The sequence below is a fragment of the Archocentrus centrarchus genome, chromosome 6 (assembly GCF_007364275.1).
Source record: "Archocentrus centrarchus isolate MPI-CPG fArcCen1 chromosome 6, fArcCen1, whole genome shotgun sequence".
NCBI lineage: Eukaryota > Metazoa > Chordata > Actinopteri > Cichliformes > Cichlidae > Archocentrus > Archocentrus centrarchus.
This window is the reverse complement of record NC_044351.1, coordinates 1,090,493-1,116,944: the sequence shown is the minus strand read 5'-3', so window position 1 is coordinate 1,116,944 and position 26,452 is coordinate 1,090,493. Positions and strand designations below refer to the sequence as shown.

Genomic DNA, 26,452 nt, shown 5'->3' with positions numbered 1-26,452 from the left:
GGATTCCTCAGTCAAGCTCAGGAGCAGGAATTTATCAGTAACTGTTGTTTTATTGAAGCACGTTGGCTGGTTATTAATAAGTGTAGTGAACCTCCCAGGACTCATCTGGGCAGTTTAGAAGCATTGTCTAAATAATAACTGAGCTGCACACCCTGACATACTTTGTGCTGAGAGGATGAAAACCTGTGATGCTTTGATTCTTTTTGTAACCTCCTGTAACTCAGAGCAGTTTAAAGCTTTAACAAAGCATTGTGGGAAACAGGGAAACATGCGTTTGTTCCAAAGCAGAAGAAGCCGATGGCCCTGATGCTGCTTTGCACACATAAGGCTCTCTTCCACAGTGTGTCTTCTGTCCTGTCTGTCTCTCCCCCCCCTCAGCAGATGACCCCCCCTCCCTGAGCCTGGTTCTGATGGAGGTTTCTTCCTGTTAAAAGGAGTTTTTCCTTCCCACTGTCACCAAGTGCTGCTCATAGGGGGTCGTTTTGACTGTTGGGTTTTCTCTGTATTATTGTAGGGTCTTTACCCACAATACAAAGCGCCTTGAGGTGACTGTTGTGATTTGGTGCTACATAAATCAAATTGAATTGAATTGAATAAGAATGTGGGTGTCTTGAAGTTTAGGCGTGGCCTTCGGACAGCCTCGGAGACAGAATATTTATAAACTACCACATGAGACCAGTAGGGGGCGTCAGGTCTGTCAGTTTTCTTCCAAGAACCATTTTGAACAGCGACCACTTTACGCTCTGAAAGAAGCAGGACACAAACCACAGTGGCTGGTATAGTTTAATAACTCTGAGGTTTGACCCTGTCTCCAGCTGTCCCATGGGATCCTGCTGGGTGTGGTTGGCTCTGACATCCCACTGATGGAGGTGATGAAGCTGGCACCCCGTTACATGGTGAGCTTCAGCTCCGTCTGTTTGTTTCTGCTTTATTTTAATGTCAAAATGAGGTTTCACAATAAAAGCTTTGAATGTTTCCTCTCAGCTGGGAGCTCACGGCTACGCCTTCCTCCTCAACAACAACGGCTACATCCTGGCTCACCCTGACCTTCGACCTCTGGTGAGTTCTGTTTCCACAGGTTTCAGGAACTACAGAAGACAAATTTAGTCCAAGGGCCCCGTGGCAGCAGCTCTGATTTACCTGAGCTATATTTAAAGTAATAAAAGTTTAGCAAATCTCCTGAAGGGTGCAGTAAGAGGGAAAGGTATTAAATATTTATGAGCAGGTCTGTACAGTATTTCACACACACGCTCAGTAACAGTGCCTCTTTGGTCCTACAGTACAAAGACGGAAAGAAACTGAAGCCAAAGCCCAACTACAACAGTGTGGATCTGTCTGAGGTGGAGTGGGAGGACACGGACGAGCTGGTAAACACAAACAGATGATTTCAGGACCGAATGTTTTTATTCAGAGATCATGTCAGTGTCAAAGTTCCAGAAGCAGCGAAGGGAAACCGAAGCTGTCGCATTCATGGTGCAGAGAGGATCCAGGTTCAGCAGAAACACGTGAAAAGTAACTTAGAGCTTCTTTTCACTGTACTTTCAGCTGAGGACAGCCATGGTGAAAGGAGAAACGGGCACCCTCAGCTTGAATGTCAGAGCATCGGTGGATAAAGGGGTAAGACTGATACAACCCGTCATACACTTTGTTTTAATCTTGAGTTTAAAGGGGCCTGTTTTTAATTTGGACTCTCCTCCTGTTCATTCGACAGAAAAGGCCTCTGTTCCTCACCAACCAATATTACTACACCAACATCGATGACACACCTTTCAGGTAAATCTGCAGGTATCTTTTGGTTCAACAGTAACTCAGCGTTCCTAAAAAGATCCATCAGGGTTCATAACTCTTTATTCTTGGTTGACGTGACCTCGTGACCCGCTGAATCTTCAGTCCCGTTTCAGTCGATTCTGCATTTAATTTACAGGATAACATTTATCAAATGCATCAGACCACCGGCCACGAAACCAAGAAAACAGGAATCGTTAGGAAATCTGTCAGAAACATGTCTAAAGATAAAAATCATATTGTTATTTATGACAAACTGGACTCACGTTTTTATACCCAAATGATCAGAAATGAAACAAATCCAACATTCAGCCTGTTCAGGAACACAAGTACACGACTTCTTAATAAATCACATTTACTATTCTTTCAGTAGATTAGAAGATTTATGGATAACAGCCACTATTTTAGCTTTAAAGCCATCGTGTTGATGAAAGAGCTCGTGCATGCTGGTGGATTAACCATTACAGAAACATGAAACATGATTTTGGTAATTGATAAATAAAACTAATACTCATTTACCTTAAACCTTACATTGGGTGCTGGTCTAATACATTTATTAAGCAGTTAAATGAAAGGATTTCACATTAAACTCAGTTGAATTCAGTTTTATTTATACGGCACCAAATCACAACAACTGTTTCCTCCAGAGGCCGAGGTAACGCCATCCAGAGCAAGTATGTGGTTAGACAGCATGTTTGTAAGGTTTGAGGGCCGAGCACAAGAACTTCAGTTAATCTGAATCTAATCTCATGTTGATGGGAGCAGTGACTGAAACACCAGGGAAATCGTGGGATTCGGTGGCTGCTTTTCTGTGATGCTCTGTAAAAAGTAACTGGACTCCTGTTTTAGTTTGATGAAGATGTTTGAGCTCTGACCTCGGGCCGCCTGCTGGGGAAAGACTTCTAACGGTGAACGGTTTCAATAATGGAGACATCCTGTCACTTTTTCTGTGGGACACTCGGCTGTTCGGGCAGGTCCTCGGTCATGAAAGTCAAACTTTCTAAAATATAATTTAGAACTTCTAAAAATATACAGAAAATAAAAAGTATAAAAATATAAAAATACATACGTTGTAAAAGATAAAACAAGTGTATACATATAATAATGAAGATGTGAGTATTGCAGTTGTTGAATGAATATTGGATATTATATAGGAGTGATAGATATTGTTCAGTATGAATGATATAATATTGCACAGTTAGAGTGTGTGAGTTCAGGAAATAGTGTGTGTGTGCAGATGGTCTGTAAAAGGAAAGAAAACAAAAAATACCAAGGCATGGATCAAAATGTTTCTTTACTGTACATTCGCACGTTGACCTCTAGAGGGCAGCACGACATACGGTACAGTCCAGAAGTGAAACCGGTGTCCACAGAGTCCTTCACCGTCTCCTCTTTTGTGTCTCTGCAGCTTCGGCATGGTGCTGACGAAGGGTCACGGGAAGCTCATGTTTACGGGAAATGTATCTGTGGAAGAAGGTGAGGTTTTCCACGGTCCCCCTCAGCACAGACTTCACGCTGGGAGCTGTGTGGAGACTGTGAACTGCATGCTGTGCATCACTGAAGCAAAGTAAAGTAGACTTCTGTGTTTTCATGTGAACTCACTAAACGTTTTATACATTCCTTGTCAGGGCTGCACGACCTGACCTCGCCGGATCTCACCATCGCCTCTGAGTGGTACGTCTGAATCTTCAAAAACAGAACCTGATGATTTAGGACAGAAGGTTTCAGTCAGTTCATCCTTTCATTCCTAACACCACCCAGTCCATGTCAGTGCAGATACACAGCAGGATGTTTTTCCCACTGAGATTTGATGTGTTTTCAAAGAGTTCTTTAAATTTTTTGAGCTGTGTATATTTGTGTTATTGTCCTGTGGAATATTTTACTTTGACCTCTGCATCTAGAATCAAACTCCCATCTGTTTCCCTCAGGACTTACTGTGAGACGGACATCGACCCCGCTCACCGAAAGTACTCCCAACTGCAGGCCGCCATCCGCTACCTGCTGGGGAAGGAGCCTGACCTCGAGTGTAGGGGAACTCATTTTGTTTGTTCCCTTTTTCTGTTTTCATTTCAAAATGAAATCAAATTTGGTCCATTGTGACCTTGAATGTAGTTTTATTCAAGTGACACTTTCTGTTAACCAGGTGATGAGGTGCTGCTCTCACAGACACTGTTTGACGCCGTGGTCACGGCTCCACTCGAGGCGTACTGGAACGCCCTGATGCTCAACGACAGGTGAGGCGCGTTAAATGATTGGTTACCACACACACACACACACACACACACACACACACACACACACACACACACCTCTTCAGACTGTTTCTGTCTGGGCACCTTTCAGAGATGATGGAGAAAGTGAGGATGTTTCACTGGTGCTGTAAAATCTTTTGGGGCGTTTCTTTGAACGTGTGATGTTTCAGGGTCATTAATCTGCAGCTTGTTGTGCTGTGGGGTGTTGTCGTCATCCAGGAGGCCAATTTTCAACTTCATGAGCAGATAACTCCAGAACCGCGTGACCTAGGATGCTCACATCGATGCATCTACTCAAAATGTGTCCGTTCTTACCATGATGATGCTGTCACAGACAGTGTTTTTATGAACAGCTGATTTCACTGATAAACTTCAAACAGGAAGTAGAAACTGTTGTTCTTTACGTTGTGTTCGTGTTGTCCGTCTGCAGGGTGGAGCCGGGGGTTGAGACGGCTTTCCTCGGTACTCGTTCGGGCCTGATGAGGGTTGTGAGATACACAGGAGTGGAGACCAGAGTGGCAAAGTAAGACTGCAACGAAGTGCAAAACACAACAAAGCTGAAAAAATGACAACAATTCACTTTTTTAATGGCTGAAACTCGAGTGTTATGTTCTGAAGCGTTTGCCTACAATAACGTGACGTCCAACATTTTTGTAGCAGATTGTTCACTGCAGAGATGAGCCTTGCCCGAAACAATCAACAGAAGCTTCCTACCAAAAAGCAAAATAACTGAGAGGTATCCAACCAAAAACACAGGAAAAAGGTGTTTATCAAAAAGGGCTTCTGGCTCCTGCTAACCTGCCACAAAGTGCTCTTATTTACTGTCTACGATCATCAGGTATTTACAGGTATTCACAGCTACAGCACAGATACCTGAGTCAACAAACTTCTAATATCTACACAAACCTCTCAGTTTAGTCGGGCTCAGGCTCATTGATGGGTGGTGGTGGGGGGGGGGGGGGGGGGGGGGGGGGGGGCTGGAGCTACTCCCCAGTTAGTGAACCAGTCCAAAGACAGCAACTTCATCAGTCTCACCATCAAACACTGTGCTAGGAGGAGCCACAAATGTACAGCAACTTTTTCTTCAATCACATTTTTACAGCAGTTTGTTACAGTTTACTGTTACAGAGTTTTTAATTGATTAATATACAGGAAATCCTCTCTCAGCTGATGAGCTCTTCGGCCTGATATTAAATAAGCAGTCTGCAGCTCAGTGCTCTGGCAGGACCTGAGCGTCATCAAACTGATTCTTACTGCAGTGCTGCAGTCAGATGTTCCCGTGCAGGGTAACAGGAACATTTCTCTCCTCGCCATGAAAGCAATAACCCCGGCTGAACAACCACATTATCAGCACCCTGAGGCCACTGTGTGGACTCTTTCCTTCTGTCTGTGTGCCTCTGTTACTGCAGACCTTCCAGTGTTTGTCCTGTTTTCAGCAGCTGTGTTTTTAATATAGTTCAAACTCATATTGCATTTGCATTTTTACAACTGAATGCATCCTTATGGTTGTTCAGATGCTTTATGGCTGTGCTCAAACATGCCTCTAACCTTGTGTGCCATCACTCATTTTAAACTGTCAGTGTAGCTGATCTCAGCTGCTGTCATTACCCTGCATGTTCAATCAGTTTTATCTGCAGTGACTGGAACGATAATGACTGTAATATTGATCAGAGCCTTTTTAAAAGCTGTGATCAGATGTAATGCTTCTAGTTAGCCCTGACAAGAGAAACAAAATGTATAAATAAATCAAAGATCAACACTCTGAAGTGCTGCAGAGGTGATGCCTCTTTGCTGCTGGTGCAGAGCCAGTATTTAGTGCAGCAAAGCAGTGCATGCAGAGATGCAGTCAGTTCATTTCAATAATTACCTGCCAATAGCAGCACAGATTAGCGACTCAGAAACGAGCGCACTGATGAGGGGGTAAGGTTGATGAAGGCGCGACTGATGTCAGAAACAATCCAGCGTAAGCAGGTTTTACATGTGTTTCATCTTCTATAAGAGTGAACTCACCTGAGAAAAACTGTGTGAGGTCCTGAGGACGGAGATTCAGGTGGAGTGCAGGATTTATCAGACGAGAGCTGCGTTATTAACACCAACATCAGCTGCTGTCAGATCCTGAGTTAATGAAGGTGCTGTCACTGTGCCATGTGCATAGATTTTCTGCACTGTTTGAGGCTGTGTGTACTTACTGAAGTCTGACACACTAACACTGTCTGTCTGCACGCTGCTGACACATGCAGAGATGTTTTCATTGTGTGCCGATCTTCATGCAGAAAATCGACTAAAAGCCTGAAACACAGCTTAGTTCAGTTCTGCTCAGATTCAGTAACGTCCTGCTGTTATTACTGAAGAGCAGAAACACTCGGCCTGAGGACTGAGTGCCAAAGTTTCAGCTCTGCGCTCACAGCTGAGAGCCACCCGCCTGTCACGGTTTTTTCCTGCTCTGGTGCTGTGGACGCAGTTATTTTTGCAGCTGCATCATTAAATCTGTATTTGTAGGAGTTTCCCTTTCAGCGTCTGCAGCCACAACGTAAGGCACATGCAGGCAATCCAGATATTTTTACAGTGAGCCAATAGATTTGCAGTGTTGAAGATTTTTTATTCAGTCCATGAACACAAGTGCAGTCATCCAGGTATCCAACACCACAGATCACGGTCTCCCTCTCTCAGATCTGTATTAACACTGAATTATCTGTCAAAATGCTGCAATTAATGTGACTCAGAACGATCAGCAGGATCTTAGATTAAAGTCTGAATCCCATGAAGACTCATGCAGGGAGCAGAGCGCTGTGAGCAGCATGTAAATTGATGAAGATGGTCAGACTTTATGTTCTTAAATTCAGTCAGAATAATGTATGTTAATGTGCGCTCTGCTGCTGAAGTGTCTCCTCTGGGTTTATCCAGTGTTACAGAGCAAACTTCATGCTAAGAAAATCATGGCAGACATGATGATAGAGGTTCAGCTTTCAGACCAGCATTTTTTGGTGCCCTCCCAGCTGCAGCTTTTTAGCACTTTTATTTGATATTTGATAACTAGATAATTCAGCTGCTGTGGACGGGTGAGAGCACTAAGGGCAGAGCCATATCTTCTCCCACCCTCCTATTTTGAATTTCACACTTCAGGGCCGGTTAAAGTCTCGTTGCTGCAGCTGCTTCCTGCTGTGGGCCTCAGAGTTTGTAAGCTCTGAGTTCTGTGAAGTGACTGAGGTCAAAAAATATTCATCAGTAGCATAAAAACAGTTTGGATCCCACCTTTGGCCATTTTTGTGATTTAATAAAAGCTTGGCACAAGGGTACACCATGAAATAATAAAGCATCCAGCTGCCCACTCATCAGTTCAGCCTCTCAGTGGATTCCACAGTAAAATCTTATCTGCTTGTTCACTTTGCAGGAAGTTCCTGACTCCAGCCGATAAAGACAATCTGTTCACCATCGATCACTTCCCTCTGTGGTACCGCCTGGCTGCAGAAAACACTCCTGGAAAATTCTTCTACTACCCGGTCAATGACAAAGGTTTGTCTGTGACCTCTCCTTAACCCTTAACATGCTTTTCTAGGTTATTGAGTCGGCACAACAAAAAGTAGCTCAATGGCGCCACATTCAGGTGATCTTTAGTTAATGCTGCGCTAAATGTTTTGCCCATCAGGAGTGAAGTACATCATAGCGACGACATCAGTGACCGTGTCCTCTGAAGGACAGACGGCCATGGCTGGAGGTGAGTTTCACTGCTGGTGATGTTCACCTCCTTCATCTCCTTCATCGCCTTCATCGCAAACATGCACGGCACACGCTGTCATCATCGAGTTTTCCTCCTGCTCACTGTTTCCGTAATTAACCCAAGATCACAACCAGTAGAGCTTTCTATAGTAAAAATACTTTTTCTTTTGAATAATGTGACAACCAAAGCTGGAGCCACAGCAGCACGCGTAGCATGAACTAAAAGAGGAGAAGATTTGAATAAAGTAAAAATATTTCCACTGAGTTTTTTAGATAATTAAATTTGAGCTTATGTTTTAATTTGTTATTGTCACAGGGTGTGAAGTCAGGTGACTGCATCACGCTTTAACCATGCTGAGCCATAGAGTGTATATGAAGGATGGACATGCTGCAGCTACAGTGACCCACTGGTCTGTGGTCAGATCCAGTTCAGGGACTCCAGTTAGCTGAGGTGAAGCCTAGCAGGCAGCTAGCAGCTACAGCCACCTGTCAGTCAAAGAGGCCACACCCCTAATGTTTTAATTTAATTCTGTTTTATTTATATAGCGCCAAATCACAACAGTCTCCTCAAGGTGCTTTACACTGTAAAGTAAAGACTTGTCAGTAATTACAGAGAAAACCCAGCAGTCAAAACGACCCCCTATGAGGAAGTGCTTGGTGACAGTGGGACAGAAAAACTCTGAGTTACAGAGACTGTTTTTTTTTTGTAGCGGACTGTAAACGTGTTCATTTCTGCTGTAAGGTTTTACATTTTCACATGGGCGTCTGTGGGGACTGAGTCGCTTTTGGAGCCAGCCTCAGTTTGAGACAGTGCAGCGACCAAAGGCTTTTCAGTGGATCGGTTCCAGTTGCTCTAATTTTGGTTTTCAGGTGTAAATAGTGGCCTTTTTTTATGCTTACTTTTCAAGAAAGTTAGGCAAGTACCAAAAGGTGATGTGTCAAACACTGCAGGTCACACAGCGGTCACTAAAATCCCTGTGTGGTATGTGACATGAAGCGTGTCAAAAAGCAACAGCAGCGGGAAAACTCTAATTAACCTGCAGTGGAAACTCGGCTCAAGGGAACGTCTCCTCCTTTGGTCTGAGGAAAAGAGACGGCTTGGAGAAGACTCTGTGAAGAAGTGATCCTCTCACTGGTGTTTGGGAGCAATTATTTGGAGGTTGTGAAATGGACCGAAATCAATCTGGGGCATGCACGAGTAATGCAAGGTTAAACATCATTAGGATGCTTGCCTTAAAGACATACATCATTTTTGTCAGTAGAACCTACACTAGATGGTAAATTTTTAAACCTTTTTAGATGAAACAATTAAGAAAACTGACAGGTAGAAAACATCCAAAGATGCTGATGCTGAGCTGTTTAATAATGAATCTGATGAATGAGAGACGTCCTGACTGATGCTGGTGTTTGTCACTGGCTGAATTGTGGCTGTGATGCATCTAAGAAGGAAAAAAATATCCAGTTTAGATAAATAAATAGTTTATTACCTCCAGCATGATTAACAGTCCTTGAGTTTAATTAGGGTTCAGGTTTTTTTTCATGTGCTTAACCCAGAAAATGAATCCAAACACACACCTTCGTACGTCAGAGCACACGTGAGCTGATATCCTCACACTTCCTTTACTCGACAGTGTTGGAGATAGTAGTAGTCATAGCTGTTACTTGTTGAGCGTTTCTTTGTGCTGGATTAGAAGCTGTTGCAGCTCTAAGCTTGCCCTCTAGGCGGCAGTACAGCTCTAGTATTGTTTGAATGCAGTTAACCTGTGATGAAGCTTAAAGCAGCATTTGCCTGACAGCAGCGGGACTCTGGTGTGGTTTAAAGTGTCTGAGGGGATGCAGCAGGGCCTCCACCGAACAGGCAAGAATCATTCTGCAGAACGGGGAACGTAAAACACGTACAGCTGATCGGGAGAAAAATCATTTTTGCAGCAAACATCAGGAGAAATGTCACACATTCACAGACATTTGTACTTTTTGACTTTGTGCTTCTTGGGCTCAGATGCAAAGACAGAACCTAAATGTTATTTCATGTTTCTAAAAAACAAGAGAAATAAAAACACACATGAAGGGAAGTCAAGGTGCAGAAGTGCCAAACAGCAGCTTGAGAGAAGTTTCAGAGCTGGCTGAGGGATGCAGCGCAGGGAATAACAATTCACAGAGCATCCATACATTAAAAGGCGTGCTGCAGGATCAGACCAGATTTCGTCTGCTCCATTAAGCTGTACAGTCAGTCCCCACCCGGAGAGTTTCACCCTGTGAGCTCTCTGCAGACCTGAGAGCTGAAGAGCAAAAACAGCCATCGGTGTATCAGAAACTGCTGATTCGATAACTGTGCACGAAGCCGCAGGCCTCTTTGGGCGGCGTCTCCTCCAGTGAGGTCGGGGATGACGTCTGCCCGTCCTCCAGGTCGGTGTCGGCTCCAGACTCGGCCATCAGCGGCTGCCCGCGGCTCTTCATCTCTTTCTGGTAGCGAGCTACCAGGGAGGCGTACACGCAGCCGTAAGTCGCTGCCACCACCATCATGACGCACACTGTGCCGCACACCACAGCCGCGACTATCTGCGTGCCCTGTGCCCGGCGAACACTCACGGGTCTGTAGCGTTGGCGGACGCAGTCATCAGCGCTGCCAACCCGGCCGGGCATGCAAAGAGGCCGGGGGGCACCCTCCTTGTTTGGACTCTGGAGGCAGTAGCTGAACATCTCGGCTGGCACGCTGCGGATGTCCCTGCCCTTCAGATCCCCTGGGAGGCTGCACTGCATCGCATCTACCTGCCCATCTATAAGACAGATGGAGAAGGAACACACAAAAGGGGCGAAAGGAGGAGGAAGGGAAAGAAGAAGGGAACCAGGAGAGACAGGGAAGGATTGAAAGACAATGGCAGAGGTCATTATACTCTTAGATGTCTTTGCTCAGCATACATCCATCCTGCAGAATGGAGATTAATTGCTTAGATTATACACCCCAGACGGTCTTAGAGTATTGAGATACGGAGAGGCCTGCTAGCAGCCCTGCTCACCCCTGTAAATCAACCACTCCATCCAGTGCTTGAAGTCTCTCAGCTTGCAATCACACTTCCAGGGGTTTCCCACCAGCAGGAGGTGCTGCAGCCCCACCAGGGGCTCAAATGTGACTCTGTCCAGGGTCACAAGCAGGTTGCTGGCCAGAGACAGCCAGGTGAGTCTCTGAAGCCCATCCAGCAGGCCCTTGGGCAGCCACATGAGACCGTTGGAGGATAGATCAAGCTCCCGCAGCTGCCAGAGCCCCTTGAAAACCTCCTTGCTCAGTCCAACACTCCCCTGACTTCCATTCAAGCCCTGGACTGTCACTGTGCTGCTGTTGAGTTCAAAGCCTGCCAGATGTTTACCGAGGTAGTTGGAGGACAGATTTAACCAGTGCAGGCTGCTCAGGCCTGAGAACGCTCCAGGCTGCAGGGTGGAAAAGTGGTTCTGGGAAAGATCCAGCACCTCCAGGCTGCTGAAATTGGACAGCTCAGCTTTGCTCAGGAAAGAGAGGTTGTTCTGGGGTAGGCGGAGGGCCAGAGAGTCCTGGGCGAGCAGCCCGACGATGGGCGTCAGAGAGAGGAGTCCGACAGCAGTGCAGTCAGTCGTGTTACCATAGCAGGAGCAGACACCGGGACAGCCAGTGACGGAGCCCAGAAGTCCCAGCAGAACCAACACCAGAGTGAACAGAGCCGCGTACACTGAAAGACACGACAAACAGAAGAGCATCCTTTAAAACGAAACACCACACATTTAAGAGACATTTAAGCTGAACTCATTTTAATGTTGTGGACTTTTAAGCCTCAGTTTCAGATTTTTCTCTGATATAAGCAGATCACTCAAAGTGAGCCATGTGGAGAACATCTGTCCGTAAGGACAGGAGCATGAACGAAGGCATCAGGCTGGTGTTATTAAAGTTTTCTGTTTTAATATTAGTTATTTATTATTCTTTTTTCCAGTTTTGACATTCAGCTTTATTTAGTTTCAGTAAGTTTCCAGAGGAGTGTTATAATATAAACACATGAAACTGAGTCACGTTGGTCTCAGTCTCCAGTGCTGCAGCCTCTCAGGCTTTTCATTATATAGGTTATATATATGGACTCACCCAGTCTCTCCAGATGACTTCGTCCATACTGGTACTGGGTCTTCATGTCTGCCACATCAACTCCACTGAGCCCTCAGGCTGCCATCCAGCTGTTTCTTTTCTCTCTGCTGGGTCACGCTAACATCCAGCTGTGAACGTCCTGAAAGATACAAAAATGCACATGCACAGGTCAATATTAATACACTATAGTGCCAAAAGCATTCACTCACCTATCACTTCCACGGCCACAGGTGTATAAACCCAGCACCTAGGCATGCAGACCACTTCTGCAAACATCAGTCAAAGAATGGGGGTGTTTTTCAGGAGTTGGGCTCGGCCCCTTAGTTCCACTGAAAGGAACTCTGAATGCTTCAGCAGACCAAGACATTTGGGACAATTTGATGCTCCAACTGTGTGGGAACAGTTTGGGGATGGCCCCTTCCTGTTCCAACATGACTGCACACCAGTGCACAAAGCAGCTCCATAAAGACATGGATGAGCCAGTTTGGTGTGGAAGAACTTGACTGGCCTGCACAGAGTCCTGACCTCAGCCTGATAGAACACCTTTGGGATGGATTAGAGTGGAGACTGTGAGCCAGGCCTTCTCTCCAACATCAGTGTCTGACCTCACAGATGTGCTTCTGGAAGAATGGTCAGAAATTCCCATAAACACTCCTAAACCTGTGGAAAGACTTCCCAGAAGAGCTGAAGCTGTTATAGCTGCAGAGGGTGGGCCCACATCATATTAAAGCCTCTGGATTAATGATGGATGTTGCTCAGGTTCATGTAAAGCAGATGAGTGAATACTGTTGGCGGTGGGGTGTAGGTTAAGTGGGACTGTGGAGTTTCAAAGTGAAAATGAAACAAATTTTACCCTCTCAGTTACTATTGACATAAAAATAGTTCCAAATATTAGTAATCAGCCTCACATCAGCTGCATAATTAGTTTGATGAAGAATTGTCAGCTCTAAGGTTGCAAAACTCAAACAAGCAAAACTCCACCTTTTAATTTAACAGGTCATCTTTGTGATCCTTTATTCAGAATGATGTTGCTCACTTTGAGCTCCACGTGCACTGACACTGGTTCATCTGGTTCAACACTGAAGCAAATGAAAGATTTCCTCACTCCCTGCATGCTTTGTCCTTCTGGCCTTCAACAAGTCTGTTTTCATTTCAGTGTAACCATAAAGAGCACAGCTCAGTATGTGAGATTAAGTGGAGTATGGTGAGGTTAGAAGATTGCGCTGTAGCGGGCAGCTCTTTGCATGCCCTCAATCCTCTTCATCCTTCCTCTGTACTGCTCAGAGAAAACACACAGCGTGCTTCATGGTGAAGTGGAATAATCCTCCGTGTTTTCATCCACCAACATCAGAGGAAAGTCATTGCCAACTTTTGTCTTCTGAACGCCCACGCGCAGCTCCCGTGCGCTGCAGTTACAGTACAGCATTGTTTCACTCATGCAATCAAGAAAAACGTTTCAATTTTTTGATGATTCTCTCAATCATTCGCTTTCCTTCTTTTGATGTCTCTGGATGTTTGAGGCACTTCGGATATGCAGAGCGAAGTGTGCAGGGGAGATAAAGCTGCAGTGGAAAAATGAAGGTGCTGTCACTCCATCATCCATCTTTAACTGCTATAAAGAGAAATGCTGCCTCAAGGTCTTTCTTTTGTTGCAGGTCTTTCTTTTGTTAAGTTGGCACAAAGACGTCCGTCACTCTGCTGTGGACTGTGTGAGGCAGAAAGGTGCCTTCAGGGCACAACTGACATTAAAAAACAGGAGAAATTACAATGCAGGTATAGAAGGGAGATAATGGCTCACAGAGAGAGGCTGCTGACACTCTCAAAGAGTATTTGACGTCACTTTGCATCATCAAGAGAGCAGAAACTGTAAGTGCAAAGTCAGGACTTTAATCCTGGGATGATATTGACAGGCAGATCCCCTGTGTATGAACAGAGGATAATGTACAGTAAGTACCGGTGCTCAGAGTGTCTGCAGAATTAGACTGTCCTCATCAGAAGCTGTCACCTCAGAGAAACCAAAGCAGAGGAACCCACTATACTGGCTGCACTGTGCTAACACACTGAAGGGGACTGAAGTAAGACTTAGAGGGACAGCTGGCATTTGCATTTAATCTACAGCTGTAGCTGCCTTTAGGAGGATGAGCACGCAGAGGAAATGACCTTCCTGCTTCCTGATGTTGGTAACAACAGACAAAGATGAAACAACAGGAAGTATTTATGAAAAGAACAAAGTCTCACCTTCCATAAATCCTGCAGACAGAGATGAACAATGGAAGTACAAAGTCCATCGTGACGTCTTTATTGTGATCTCTTTACTTTGGGATTAACGTGCACCAGTGTGCACCATCAGCACTCTGCACTCACCCACCGCTGCACACTCACCAGCGTGCGCAGCTGTGAGCCGAGGACCAGAAACAAACGTAGGGGCTGGTCTGTCATCTTCTGTTTATCAGAATGTGAAGTTGCTCCTGGCTGCTTTTCTGCTGGTTCTCTCCTCAGTCGCTCCTTCCTTGTAGCTTGCCCTCCTCTCTGCCCTACTTGGCGTCTCCTTCTTTGGACTTTTAAGGACACCCCCGAGAGCGCCGAGGCTGCTGGGTGTAGGTCGAGGACGTCAGGTCCAAACTCAGATCTTCCCAGCAGGTTTATTCATTAAAAATACAGCCTGTGAGCCGCTCTAAGGAAAGACTCTGATGATTTTTTTTTTGGGGGGGGGGGGGGGGGGGGGGGGGGAGTTGCATTGCAGGTGATGTGATGCTTTTATTTAAGTAGACTTTTGATGCTGGCTCTAGTAAAGGCCTGAGTTAGTCTATTGCATGAATCAACATTTCTGTTTAAAGGGACATAAGCCACTCTTTTTATTGAGGCAGATATTTTAAATATGAATACAATAAAGCTTTAGTTACATGTTATTTAACTAAATGTAAATTATAAATAATACTAACCAGCAGTATATAAAGAGTCATAGTTTTATATATAGCTGTTAAAGCGATGTACACATTAATGAATCAATAATTATGTTCCAGTAAGTCCACCCTCACTGCTTCAACAGCAGGTGCTGCTAATCCAATCCTGATCACCTGATCATCAGCAGGTGTGAGCACCTCTGTGAAAGCTGAACGTTTTGGCAGGTTGCTGCTCTGGAGCGTTCAGGTGTGTATTAACATGATCTTCCAGGAGTGGACGTCCCAGCAAATTCAGCCTGAGCCCAGACCATGCAACGCTCAGAGACACTGCAAAAAACCCCAAGGGCTCCATCTCAGGCTCTGCAGGCCTCAGTTAGTAAGGTAAAGGTTAAAGGTCATGACAGCACAGTTAGAAAGAGACTGAACAGGTCTGGCTGTTTGGAAGGGCTGCAGCAGAAAGCCTCTTCTCTCTGAAAGAACATGGCAGCACAGCTCAGGTCTGCAAAGCTGCATCTGAACAAACACAAAGACTTCTGGAGCAAACAGACCAAAGTGCAGATGTTTGTCCAGAATGCACAGCAGCACGTTTGGAGGAAACATCAGCACCAACACCTCAGAGCAGCTGTCAGCACGGTGGAGGAGGATCTGGGCTCCCTGCAGTCACTGAGTGGACCGTGAACTCCTCTGTAGACCAAAGTATTGTAGAGGCTCACGTGAGGCCGTCTGTCCCACAGCTGAAGCTGGGACCAAACTGGGTCACCAACAGGACGATGATCCAAGAATGAAGGTGCAGCAACGGCCCAGTCAGAGTCCAGACCTCAGCCTGCTGAATGCTGTGGGGGGGCCTCCAGAGAGCTGAGCATGAATGAATGCTGCAAACCTCACTGAGCTGAAGCTACGCTGTGAAGGAGAGTGGACCAAACTCCTCCACAGTGATGAGACAGACTGATGAAGCCACACAGGAAACATCACTGCAGCTTATTGCTGCTGATGGAGGTTCTACAGCTGCTGCAGAGTCCTGTGAAAACTTTCTTTTTCACAGGACTGAATGTGATTATATTACTTTAGGCACTTGAAGTATATCTGGATGCTAAAACTTAATTAATATGACTTTTACTCAAGTAAAGAGTAAATATTTCTTTACCCACTTTGTCAAACGTGCAGTGAGTATCAAACAAAGATTAATCTTGTGTGTAGTGCTACTTTGACACCAGTTTTCTGCACCGTATTTCTACCCGAATATTCAGATCTCCTGTGGGACCTCTCTGCCTTCTCCTTGGTTGTGTTCTCTGTTCCACACCATTTAAAAAATGGTGGAGAAGCCCCTGAGACTGAGACTTGCAGTACCAGGATGGTCTCTGAGGATCTGCAGAGAGAGGATTTGTTCTAGCTTGTGTTTTCCTGTGTTCTGACAGGTTAGAAGTGTGAAAGTGTGCTGTGCATGCTCTCCTGTATGGAGCCTGGAGAAACAAGGTTCACTACAAAGTGGACAGTTTTTGATATGTAGTGTCAGAGATGTATTTTTGGGTGCCATAAAATACTGAAGTTTAATATCCAGCTCTACTAATCACACAACATTGGATTGTAAAATTCTTTGAAATCATTGCTTTCCTGTGGTTTGGGCTCCTCTGCTGTAATTTTCTCTGTGGATTTTGTGCCTCTTCAACGTTCAAACATTTTCCACTTCAGAAGCCCCCATTGCTCCTTATTCTGCAGGAAACAGCAGGGCTCCTCCTGCAGTAGCGTCTCAGTAAAAGCTGTCAAAGTGAAGAGGAATTCCCCTCGGATCCTTCGGTGCTTGAACTTTCCGGAGGTTTTGGGAGCAAACGGCTGTTGAGCTGAAGCAGCTTGTCAAATGCACCATCAACCAGATTAGACGCCACCCACACAGCAGCGAGGGGTCGCAGATTAAAACTCTAGTTTCAATCCCTGAGTGGGACAGATGCCTGCTCAGGAGTCCAGATGTTGTTTGAACGACTGATCCCAGAGAACACCTCCTCCACCACCCGAGCCCCCGCCCGTCCAGCCTCTGACCCGCTCACTCTGTGTTTTACCATCATCACACATCTGCTGTTTTGTTTGGGCTGACAGTTAAGTCGCTTTCACAGGACCAGTGGTAAATAATATACATCCTTCATATGTTAGCCCATAACCTCATAACCACTGAGCTGCTGCGGTCGAGTAACAGATGGCACGATCCAGCCGTCCTGCTGCCTTTATTGGAGGTTAAACAGCAGCTCTGCTTTCAGGCTCACATCTGATGTTCTGTGTGGAGAGTGTCACCTTGTTAACAGTTTCTCCCACATTACCCACACTAAATCAAACTGAATGGATTCAGATCTGTTGGTAAAGTCTGAGTGTCTGTACCTGGTGCTCTTTGGTTTATACACGTTGATGCACAAGCTCAGTTTGATCAAAATCAAGTGGCTCCTGTTTAGTTGGCTTAGTTTGCTCAGAACTAAATCTGATTGATGGCTCTAACACTCCAGTTTGATACCCATGTATTTCAATGAAATTGCTTGCTGTGACCCCAAAATAACAGTTTATTGTCTGATTGTACTTCCTGTTTAACCCACAAACTGTGCAGGAAACCATCCAAAGCTAATGCAAAAAGGCCTCATTTGCAGGTTCCACATATTTAATAGTTTGTGTGAGGCTTGGACAGGTTTTGTTTTCAGTACCTTGGTTAGCTCCTAGCACTGGTGTTTTGTTGTGAATTGCTCTAACATTCAAATAAGTTTGGATTGTTTTCCCTGGTTTGGAAAAACCTGAAAAACAGTGACTGAAAAAGTTCTGCAGGGGCCTAAAACTGACACGAGACTGGCCTACAGGCTTTAACTGGCCAGCATACCTGAACCTGAGTGGTGCTGCTGGCTGAACCTGGTGTTTTATTGCAGTAATTTCATCTTGGCTGTAGCTCAGGAGGTAGAGCAGGTCACCTACTGATCGGAAGGTCAGCGGTTTGATTCCAGGCTACTGCATGCCACTGTATCCTTGGGCAAGATCCCAAGTTGCTCTCCAACGCAAGCGTTGGAGTGTGAATGTGTGAATGTTAGATAATAAAAGCACTTAGCTTAGTTAATCATGGAAGTGCTTGTATGAATGGGTAAATCCATCCATCCATTCACTTCTGCTTATCCTGTTCAGGGTCGTGGGGGGGCTGGAGCCTATCCCAGCTGCCATAGGGCGAGAGGCAGGGTACACCCTGAACAGGTCGCCAGCCTGTCGCAGGGCCAACACAGAGAGACAGACAACATCCACACTCACACCTATGGGCAACTTAGAGTTTCCAGTTAACCTAACCCCAGTTAGTGCATGTGTGCTTGAACTGTGGGAGGAAACCAGAGTACCCAGAGAAAACCCACACAGACACGGGAAGAACATGCACACTCCACACACACAGAGAGAGAGAGGTGGAAAGGTGGAATCGAACCCAGGCCTTCCAGATGGTATGCTAACTGTGAGGCAGCAGTGCTAATCACCGCGGCACCTTGCTGGGTAAATATAAATAAGCGCTTTGAGTGCTCAAACAGAGTAGAAAAGGACTATATTTAATACTAGTCCATTTGCCATCTTCACACAGTTTGTATTTATACACTAACTCTGGAAAGACTCTCTCTGATAGTCCAGTAGCACCGAATCTAAGCTTGTATCAGTTTAATTACACTCAGCTACCAGCATGTCACACTTTAGGGTGTCAAAATAAATATTTCCTCATCATTTGCATTTATTTTTATGTTAGATTCCTTGAATAGCCCCAGTATGTTGTATGGTTGCTGTATACGGTTGTTTTATAAGATATATATATATTTTTGGTTCTCAGCCCCCCAGCCTGGGGAACCTTGTTCTGGCTTGTGGCCGTCAGCCTGTTGGTCTAACAGAGCTGAAAGCCTGCAGCTCTCGGGGTCCTCAAAGCACCCAAACCCTCCCATGATGGAAAGTGACATCTGAACCAGTCTGCTGTCCTCTGACGTTAAATGCATACGTGCATTCATCACTGAACAAAGGAAATGGTGGGCACACTGAAGTGCTGGTTGTGGCCTTGGAACTATGTTTCTATGTTTTGCCATGTCTGAATCAGGCTGATAATTAAACTTTTAGCTATTTATTTATTAGACTTTGACTCTCACCTACAGATTTATGTGTGTGTGCTAAATTACATGTTTCAGTTTTCCTTCATGACATCTGCTGAAGGTCAAAGGCTACAGGACTCTGTAACCATTGTTCATTTATCCCCAGCTAACACCACAGCTCCTCTTATGGACAGTCAGTGCTCCAGAAATCTGTTGTTGAATTGAAGTGAAGTCCCCCCCCCCAGCACCACCTCTCTTTGATCGGATTCGGGTTTTGTCCCCCGTAGCTGCCAGCAGTGGTTCTGATCATCAAATCAGACCTTGAGGCATCAAAACATTTCCTCAGAAACTACTTAACCACTAATGCTGCTCTTATTATTCTAGTCTCATTTTTACTGACTGTGCAGTGATTCAACAGCAGCATTCTCACTTAAAGTTCTCTCTTTAAGCCTTACAGTATCTGCTTAGGCTGAACTAGTGTTGGAGGAATCAGCAAACAGCTTTCCATTTATGTGCAAAAGTGGAGGGTTATTATCTCGATTTAAAACTCCACTGTTCACATTTTGTCATTGAAGTCCTGCCATGTGACGTTCCCGCTTCATCTGCAGAGCATCGCCATGCTTTTCTGGGCTCTAACTTGGCATCCCGCTAGCTGCTTAATGGCCTCTGACAGCCAGCCCCCCCCCCCCCCCCCCCATGGCTGCACTTTTCCTCCAAACAGCCTGAGAACCAGGCAGCCGAGCATTGGGACCAAAAGGCCGAGAGCACAAACACACTGCAGCATCCACACTGAGGCGAGCAGAGAGACAACAGGGAGCAAGCAAAAACACACAGACACGCTGAATATATGCCAAAAGCACACACACACAAGCTCACTCCCACATGCTTTTAGACTCTCTTTCTATTAAAAGCATCAGCTTGTACTTTGCATGGCCTAATGTTTGTGGACAGCCAAAGATTTCAGCCCTGCGTGTTTGCTGGTGACTCCAAACTCTGGGCATTAATGGGCTTCTGTAACAGCCTCAACTCTTCTGGTTTTCCATCAGGCTCATAAAAATGAGTGAAGTCAAACACTGATGCAGGGTGATGAGGTCTGGCTCATCACAGGATTCTGCACAGAGCAATAAAACTGGGAAAATCATTCTTTTATGGCAGTTTCTCTGTACATGTGGGGAGCTGCAGAGCTGCAACAGTTAGTCAGTAGTGTTAAACTGTCTTCAAGATGTGATTTTAATCTCTATGAAACAGGTTTCATAACTGATTAAAATGAGAAATAATCATGATCAGAAATGAAAAGTTGCAGGTCTGGTCAGCTGCAGCTTTAACAAACAAACAGGCTGAAACAAGCACTAAATTAAAGTTACATAAAGTGGGCAGGAGAGTCCACTTATTTCTGCTCACATGTGCACACACACACTTTCAAAGGCATGTTAACATACACACACACACACACACACCCGTGAGCCGCTCACCATCTGCTGCAGTTTCAGCCTCCAAAGCGAGACAGAAGAGAGGACCTGTTCTGCTTCTCCTTCATCTGCAGCATTTGGAGGGAAGCGGCTCTAAAAGCAGCGATTTCGGGGTTTTGGATGAACCAGCTTTCTGTCTTCAAGGGCACAAAGTGGTTTCAGGCTGAAATAACAGAGGCTTGAGTCTTTGTTCAAACTAGGATCTGGAGGCTGGACTGGAGTTTTATTCCAGATCAAACACTGCTCATATTCGTTCTCCTTCTCTTTGTCCACATCTCTCGCTCGCTTCGCCTCCTCTGATGGTTCAGCGCTCTGTCCAGCACACACCCAGCCCTCCGACTGAGGACGGGCGAGCCTCTGCACGTAAAAAAGAGAGAGAGCACGCTAGGGAAGCCAACGCTGCGTGTGTGTATGTGTGTGTGCTGGAGCACCCGTCCTCTCTGTGTTGCATTGAGTGTGTAATGTGCATTAAAGCTGTTTGACAGAAATAGTAACAGCAGAGTGCGTTGCAGCTGCAGGCTGAGCGCTGAATGAAGAGGGGAAGAACCTAATCTGTAGTATTTCTGTGCAGTTCCTGCTGCACGGAGCAGGGCAGCAAATTTACAGCATGCAGAAGAGACTGAAAAAAAACAGTTGTTAAGGAATTAGAGTTTATACATGCATAAGCTGCTAGTGGAGGATCGGTACCCCCTCAGTGAGAGCTACCACTGCAGCTTCCAAAAATATTAACATGCATCCAAATCATAAAACTTAATGACTTCTCTTGTTTGCTGAGGATGCTGTACAAATTAAGGGCTTTTGCTTACAAGAAGAACATAATTAGGGATGCACCGATTCATCTTCACACAGAGCACTGATCCCACACCAGCCTTAAATGAAGAAGTCATAATCCTCAGGAAACGACTGGGAATTATTCTAATTGTTCCTAACTTAGTGATTCAATGTGACAAATAAATACATCCAAGAATATAAATGCACTGAATTGCTGTTTGTTAGTAAGATAAAAAAATGACAAGACAAAAAAGAATTAAGGATGAAACAGTCGCACACAGAGTGGAGCAGACAGAGACGTAATGATGCTTCCACCCACAGACTGTCAAACATGCTGAGACGGAGAGAGAAGCCAACAGGAAACGCATCATATCAAAGCATTTAAGTCGTGTCAAGTCACTTTTACCACAGTTGTGTTTAAGTTTTGCAAACATACAACCTTTGCAGTTAGCATGCTCCCTGTTAGCTCTCCCAGAAGCATTTCATTGATGTCCGGTCCAGCTTCTTGAGTCAGGGTCAGTCTCACGTCTAATCCAGATGTTGAAATTTGCACCCCTAATAATATGACAGATATAAATCTTTTTGGTCAGAGGTACTGTATGCAAACATGGTTGTAATGGGGTGTGATGTCACCCACTCAGCAGCTGAAGTTTCCTGTTTTGAGTGGCACCATTTAAGCTGCTTTAGGCCTCAGTCACACAGGCGTGAAACCAGCAACCTCCAGGCGGCAGGGAAAAATGTGTATGACGCGAGCGGACGGTGAGTGGCAGCTGGCTGTCGCTGGGTGAAATCGGACACAAGGAGGTGCTGCACTCGTTGTGACTGATTTGGTGGCTAGCAGACTGCATGGAGGACTCACACTCACTAACTGACCTCTGAGAATGTTCACCTTCAAAGTAAAAGTTGCTGAAACAAATGCATTTTAAAAGGCAAAACCTTTACTTTAAAGGTGAAAATTCTCCCTTTCCTGTTTCTTCACCTCTGCTCAGTGAGTAGTGAAGAGCGTTTGCAGACAAGTTTTCCAAGCAAACTACAGGTGACCACGGCAACCTGCTACCGACCAAAGAGATCACATGACGTTTTGGTGCAGTGCTGTAACCTCTTTGTAACCAGTTTCACCCAGCAACAGCAAGCAACCTCCCGCAACCACTCATGAGACTACACACTTTTCACCGGTGGCTGGTGGTTCCCAGCAGGTCACCAGTCGGTCTCCATGCCTGCGTGACGGGGCTGTAACCTGCCCACCGTTCCTGGGGCTCCACAACCTGCTTCACAGCCCAGCTCCTCCTCTCTGAGCTGCGTCTGCCTTCATCAGTGGCATATCGGTTGCTATGTGCTGCTTTTCTCCCTGCTTCATGCTTTTCATGGAAGTGCAGGGAGGTCCCAGAACAGACACATGCTGACAAGTATAAATTAGTGAAATGGAAAGCGAAGGAAATAAGCATCCTCTTTTGTACTAAAGCGGTCCTGACTGAACCAAAAATAATGAGTCTTACTGAAGCACTGTGAAAAATGAAGGAGCAGATGCACAGAGACTGAACTGCAGAAGCATCAGCCGGGAAAAAAACATATTTACTAAGTTGTGGTGGCCACATATATGCACATTTCACACCAGAATGCCCCAAGCTCTTATTGCGGAGAGAGAGACCGGAATAGATCGGGAAAAGGCGGGAGAGAGAGGCCTGGGATAAAAGGGCTTGACTCCTCCTTTTGAGGAGTTATATTTTGGAGTTCTAGTTGTTGTGTGTTTTACGAATAAAGCTGAGACTACATACCTGCTCGTGTCTCCTTCCACCGACGCCTACATTGGTGACCCCGACTAAAGAACATGTCTGCTGACGACAGCTCAACGGCCGCGGCCGCTGTTTCCTCACCAGCCGCCGCCGTTTCTCCCGCTATTTTTGCGGCCACGGTCAAGCTCCCGGAGTTCTGGCAGCACGATCCAGAGCCTTGGTTCCAGCATGTGGAGGCCCAGTTTCACCTCCGCGGGATCACCTCAGACGACACCAAGTATTACCATGTCGTCGCGGCGCTGGACTCTGCTTCTACCCGCCGGCTGATGGGACTGCTCCGGGACCCGCCGCCTGCTAACAAGTATGGAGCGCTGAAGGAGAACCTGCTGCGGATTTATCAGCTTTCAGACGAAGAGCGGGCTGATCGCCTGTTGTCCCTGAATGGCTTGGGAGATGGTAAACCCTCCGAGCTGATGGAGCACATGCTGGCTCTGCTCGGCCCGGGCGACGCTTCGTTTCTCTTTACGCATCTGTTCCTGCGCCAGCTCCCCCCTCCCGTGCGCACCGCGCTAGCCAGCTCCGCTCTGATACGGGCCAAGGATTACCGCGGGCTAGCTGAAGAGGCGGACAAGATTTTGCTGGCATCCAGGCATTCCGGTGTGCATGCACTTTTACCGAGTGCGGCTCTACAAGGAGCGGAGACGAGAGAAGCTGGTGCTGTGGCCGCCGTCGCAGAGCGCCGGAGGAAGGAGAGCGTGCTCTGCTTCTATCATCGCCGGTTCGGAGTGAAGGCGAAGCGCTGCATTCCGCCGTGTACCTTCCAGCACCAGGGAAACGAGAGGGCCGGTGCTCACTAGCAGCTGTGTGCGCTGGCAGCTCGGACAAGCTGCTCTTCATTGAGGACACTGCTTCGGGACGCCGTCTGCTTGTGGACTCGGGTGCTCAGCGTAGCATCATGCCGGCTTCAGCTGCGGACGCCTTGGGACAATGTCACGGACCCCTGCTGGACGCGGCGAACGGTACCCCCATTCGCACATATGGAATGAGGTTGGTGACTGTGTGTTTCAAGGGACGTCAGTTTAACTGGGACTTTGTGATAGCGTCTGTGTCAGTACCTATACTCGGCGCTGATTTCTTGTGTGCTTTCAGGTTGTTGGTCGATGTAGCTAATAGGTGCTTGATAGATGCTGTGTCTTTTGATACCTACCCCTGTACACTTCGTAGTCCTGGCCCCCTGCCCCTCGCTAACATGCTTGCCACAGGTGATGAGTACCAGCGTTTGCTTGCCGAGTTTCCCACCCTCACGGTTCCCACCTTCTCTGCAGCCGTAGCTAAACATGGTGTGGAGCATTACATTACCACTGTGGGTCCGCCGGTTTTTGCGCGTGCACGCCGTCTCGATGCCGCGAAGTTAGCGATAGCCAGGGAGGAGTTTGCAAACATGGAGCGCCTTGGTATTGTGCGCCGCTCAAACAGCCCGTGGGCGTCCCCGTTGCACATGGTCCCTAAAGCTGACGGTGGGTGGCGCCCTTGTGGGGATTTTAGGCGCCTTAATAATGCGACGACTAATGACAGGTACCCGGTTCCCCACATTCAAGATTTTTCGGTTCATCTTGCGGGGGCAACTATTTTTTCAAAGGTGGATTTGGTGAGGGGATACCATCAAGTTCCTGTCCATCCGCGTGATGTGCCCAAGACCGCGGTTATCACTCCTTTTGGCCTTTTCGAGTTTTTGCGAATGCCCTTCGGTCTGAAGGGCGCGGCACAGACGTTTCAGCGCCTCATGGACTCCGTTTTGCGTGGTATGCCATTTTTGTTCGTCTATCTGGATGACATACTGGTTGCCAGCCCTTCCGCCGCGGAGCATTCAGTGCACCTCCGCCGGTTGTTTGAGCGTCTCAGTGAGCACGGTTTGATTGTGAATCCAGCTAAATGCCAGTTCGGTCTGCCGGCCATAGAGTTTTTGGGACACCTTGTTTCGCCCCAAGGGGCGTTTCCCCTGCCCGCTAAGGTGGAGGCGGTTTCTGCTTTTCCGCGCCCTTCCTCAGTGAAGCCCCTGCAGGAGTTTTTGGGGATGGTGAACTTTTATAACCGTTTCATCCCCCGGGCTGCTCACCTCATGCACCCTCTGTACAATGCACTTAAGGGCAAGAAAGGCAACCAAGAGATAGAGTGGACACCTGAGCGGGTGCAGGCATTTGACAGTGCCAAAGCTGCTCTTGCCAACGCTGCCCTGCTGGCCCACCCGTCTCCCGAGGCGCCTGTTGCCCTTACTACCGATGCCTCCGATTTTGCAGTCGGGGCCGTGTGCGAACAATGGGTGGGTGGTGCTTGGCAGCCCCTCGCCTTTTTTAGCAGGAAGCTTCGGGATGCGGAGAGAAAGTACAGTACGTTTGACAGGGAGCTCCTTGCCCTTTTTCTCGCGACGCGTCATTTCCGGTTCCTGCTTGAGGGCCGTGACTTTACCGCTTTTGTAGACCACAAACCTCTCACATTTGCCATGGCAAAGGTTTCGGAACCGTGGACTGCGCGGCAGCAACGGCAGCTTTCTGCTATTTCAGAGTTTACCACTGACATTCAGCACGTCGCCGGCAAGTGTAATCGGGTGGCTGACTGTCTGTCCAGGGCGCAGGTTAGTTCTGTGCATTTGGGAGTGGACTACTCTGCCATGGCTGCCGACCAACTTACGGATACGGAGATTCAGGCTTTTAAGGTGGCCGAGTCCAGTTTGCGTTTGGAAGATGTCTCATTTCAGGATAGTGGCGTAACCCTACTTTGCGACGTCTCATTGGGCAGGCCTCGCCCCTTGGTTCCTGCTTGCTGGCGTCGGCGGGTTTTTGAGGCAGTTCATTCTCTTTCGCACCCAGGAGTTAAAGCCTCAGTTAAGTTGGTAGGGGCCAAGTTTGTGTGGCCCGGCCTCCGGAAAGAGGTCAGGGCGTGGGCTTCCTCATGTGTTGCTTGTCAGCGCGCCAAAGTGCAACGACACACCAAATCCCCTCTGGAGCACTTTCCCATACCCCAGAGAAGGTTCGAACATGTCCATGTAGACCTGGTAGGTCCATTTCCCCCTTCCCGGGGTTTCACCCATCTCCTGACAATGGTGGACAGGACGACTCGGTGGCCTGAAGCAGTTCCTTTGGCGTCAACCACCTCAGCAGATGTTGCGCGTGCGTTCGTCTCCTCCTGGGTATCTCGGTTTGGCGTACCGCTTGACTTGACATCTGACAGGGGTCCTCAGTTCACGTCTGAGCTGTGGACTGCTGTGGCGGAGAACCTTGGCGTCAGACTCCATCGCACTACCGCGTACCACCCGCAGGCCAATGGCCTTTGCGAGCGGTTCCACCGTACCATGAAGGCTGCCTTACGGGCTGCGCTGGTGGACAGCAGCTGGGTTGACCGCCTTCCTTGGGTCCTGCTGGGCCTGCGTGCGACACCTAAGGAGGACCTGCAGTCTTCTTCAGCCGAGCTGGTCCTGGGCCAGCCTTTGAGGGTTCCAGGGGAATTCCTTCCTGGTGCATCTGCTTCGGGGGCCGACAAAAGGAGCGGGCCGGTTTTCCCGGGGAATGATAGGTTTTTGGCCCCAGTAGTGGCGCATCACTGCCTTCCACAGTCATATGTGCCAAAGGACCTGATGTCTGCCAAGT

General features: G+C 47.0%; 2 protein-coding genes across 5 annotated transcripts in view; one reads left to right on the top strand and one right to left on the bottom strand.

The window, feature by feature from the left end:
* LOC115781206 (voltage-dependent calcium channel subunit alpha-2/delta-4-like) overlaps positions 1-26,452 on the top strand; it is a 93,142-nt gene that overhangs the window by 29,969 nt on the left and 36,721 nt on the right. For all 4 annotated transcript variants that reach the window (XM_030730727.1, XM_030730725.1, XM_030730726.1 and 1 more), the window contains 12 exons: positions 816-896; positions 985-1,059; positions 1,281-1,367; positions 1,546-1,617; positions 1,712-1,773; positions 3,194-3,261; positions 3,414-3,459; positions 3,714-3,811; positions 3,929-4,019; positions 4,468-4,560; positions 7,429-7,550; positions 7,684-7,752. In XM_030730727.1, coding sequence (XP_030586587.1) covers positions 816-896; positions 985-1,059; positions 1,281-1,367; positions 1,546-1,617; positions 1,712-1,773; positions 3,194-3,261; positions 3,414-3,459; positions 3,714-3,811; positions 3,929-4,019; positions 4,468-4,560; positions 7,429-7,550; positions 7,684-7,752 — 964 coding nt within the window. The remainder of the gene's footprint in view (positions 1-815; positions 897-984; positions 1,060-1,280; positions 1,368-1,545; positions 1,618-1,711; positions 1,774-3,193; positions 3,262-3,413; positions 3,460-3,713; positions 3,812-3,928; positions 4,020-4,467; positions 4,561-7,428; positions 7,551-7,683; positions 7,753-26,452) is intronic.
* Positions 9,249-20,631, bottom strand: LOC115781208 (leucine-rich repeat and transmembrane domain-containing protein 2-like). Its single transcript, XM_030730728.1, has 4 exons — positions 20,308-20,631; positions 11,860-11,998; positions 10,772-11,455; positions 9,249-10,531 (listed from the first exon to the last, which is right to left on the bottom strand). The coding sequence occupies exons 2-4, from the start codon at positions 11,903-11,905 to the stop codon at positions 10,062-10,064; spliced, it is 1,200 nt and encodes a 399-aa protein (XP_030586588.1). The 5' UTR covers positions 11,906-11,998; positions 20,308-20,631; the 3' UTR covers positions 9,249-10,061.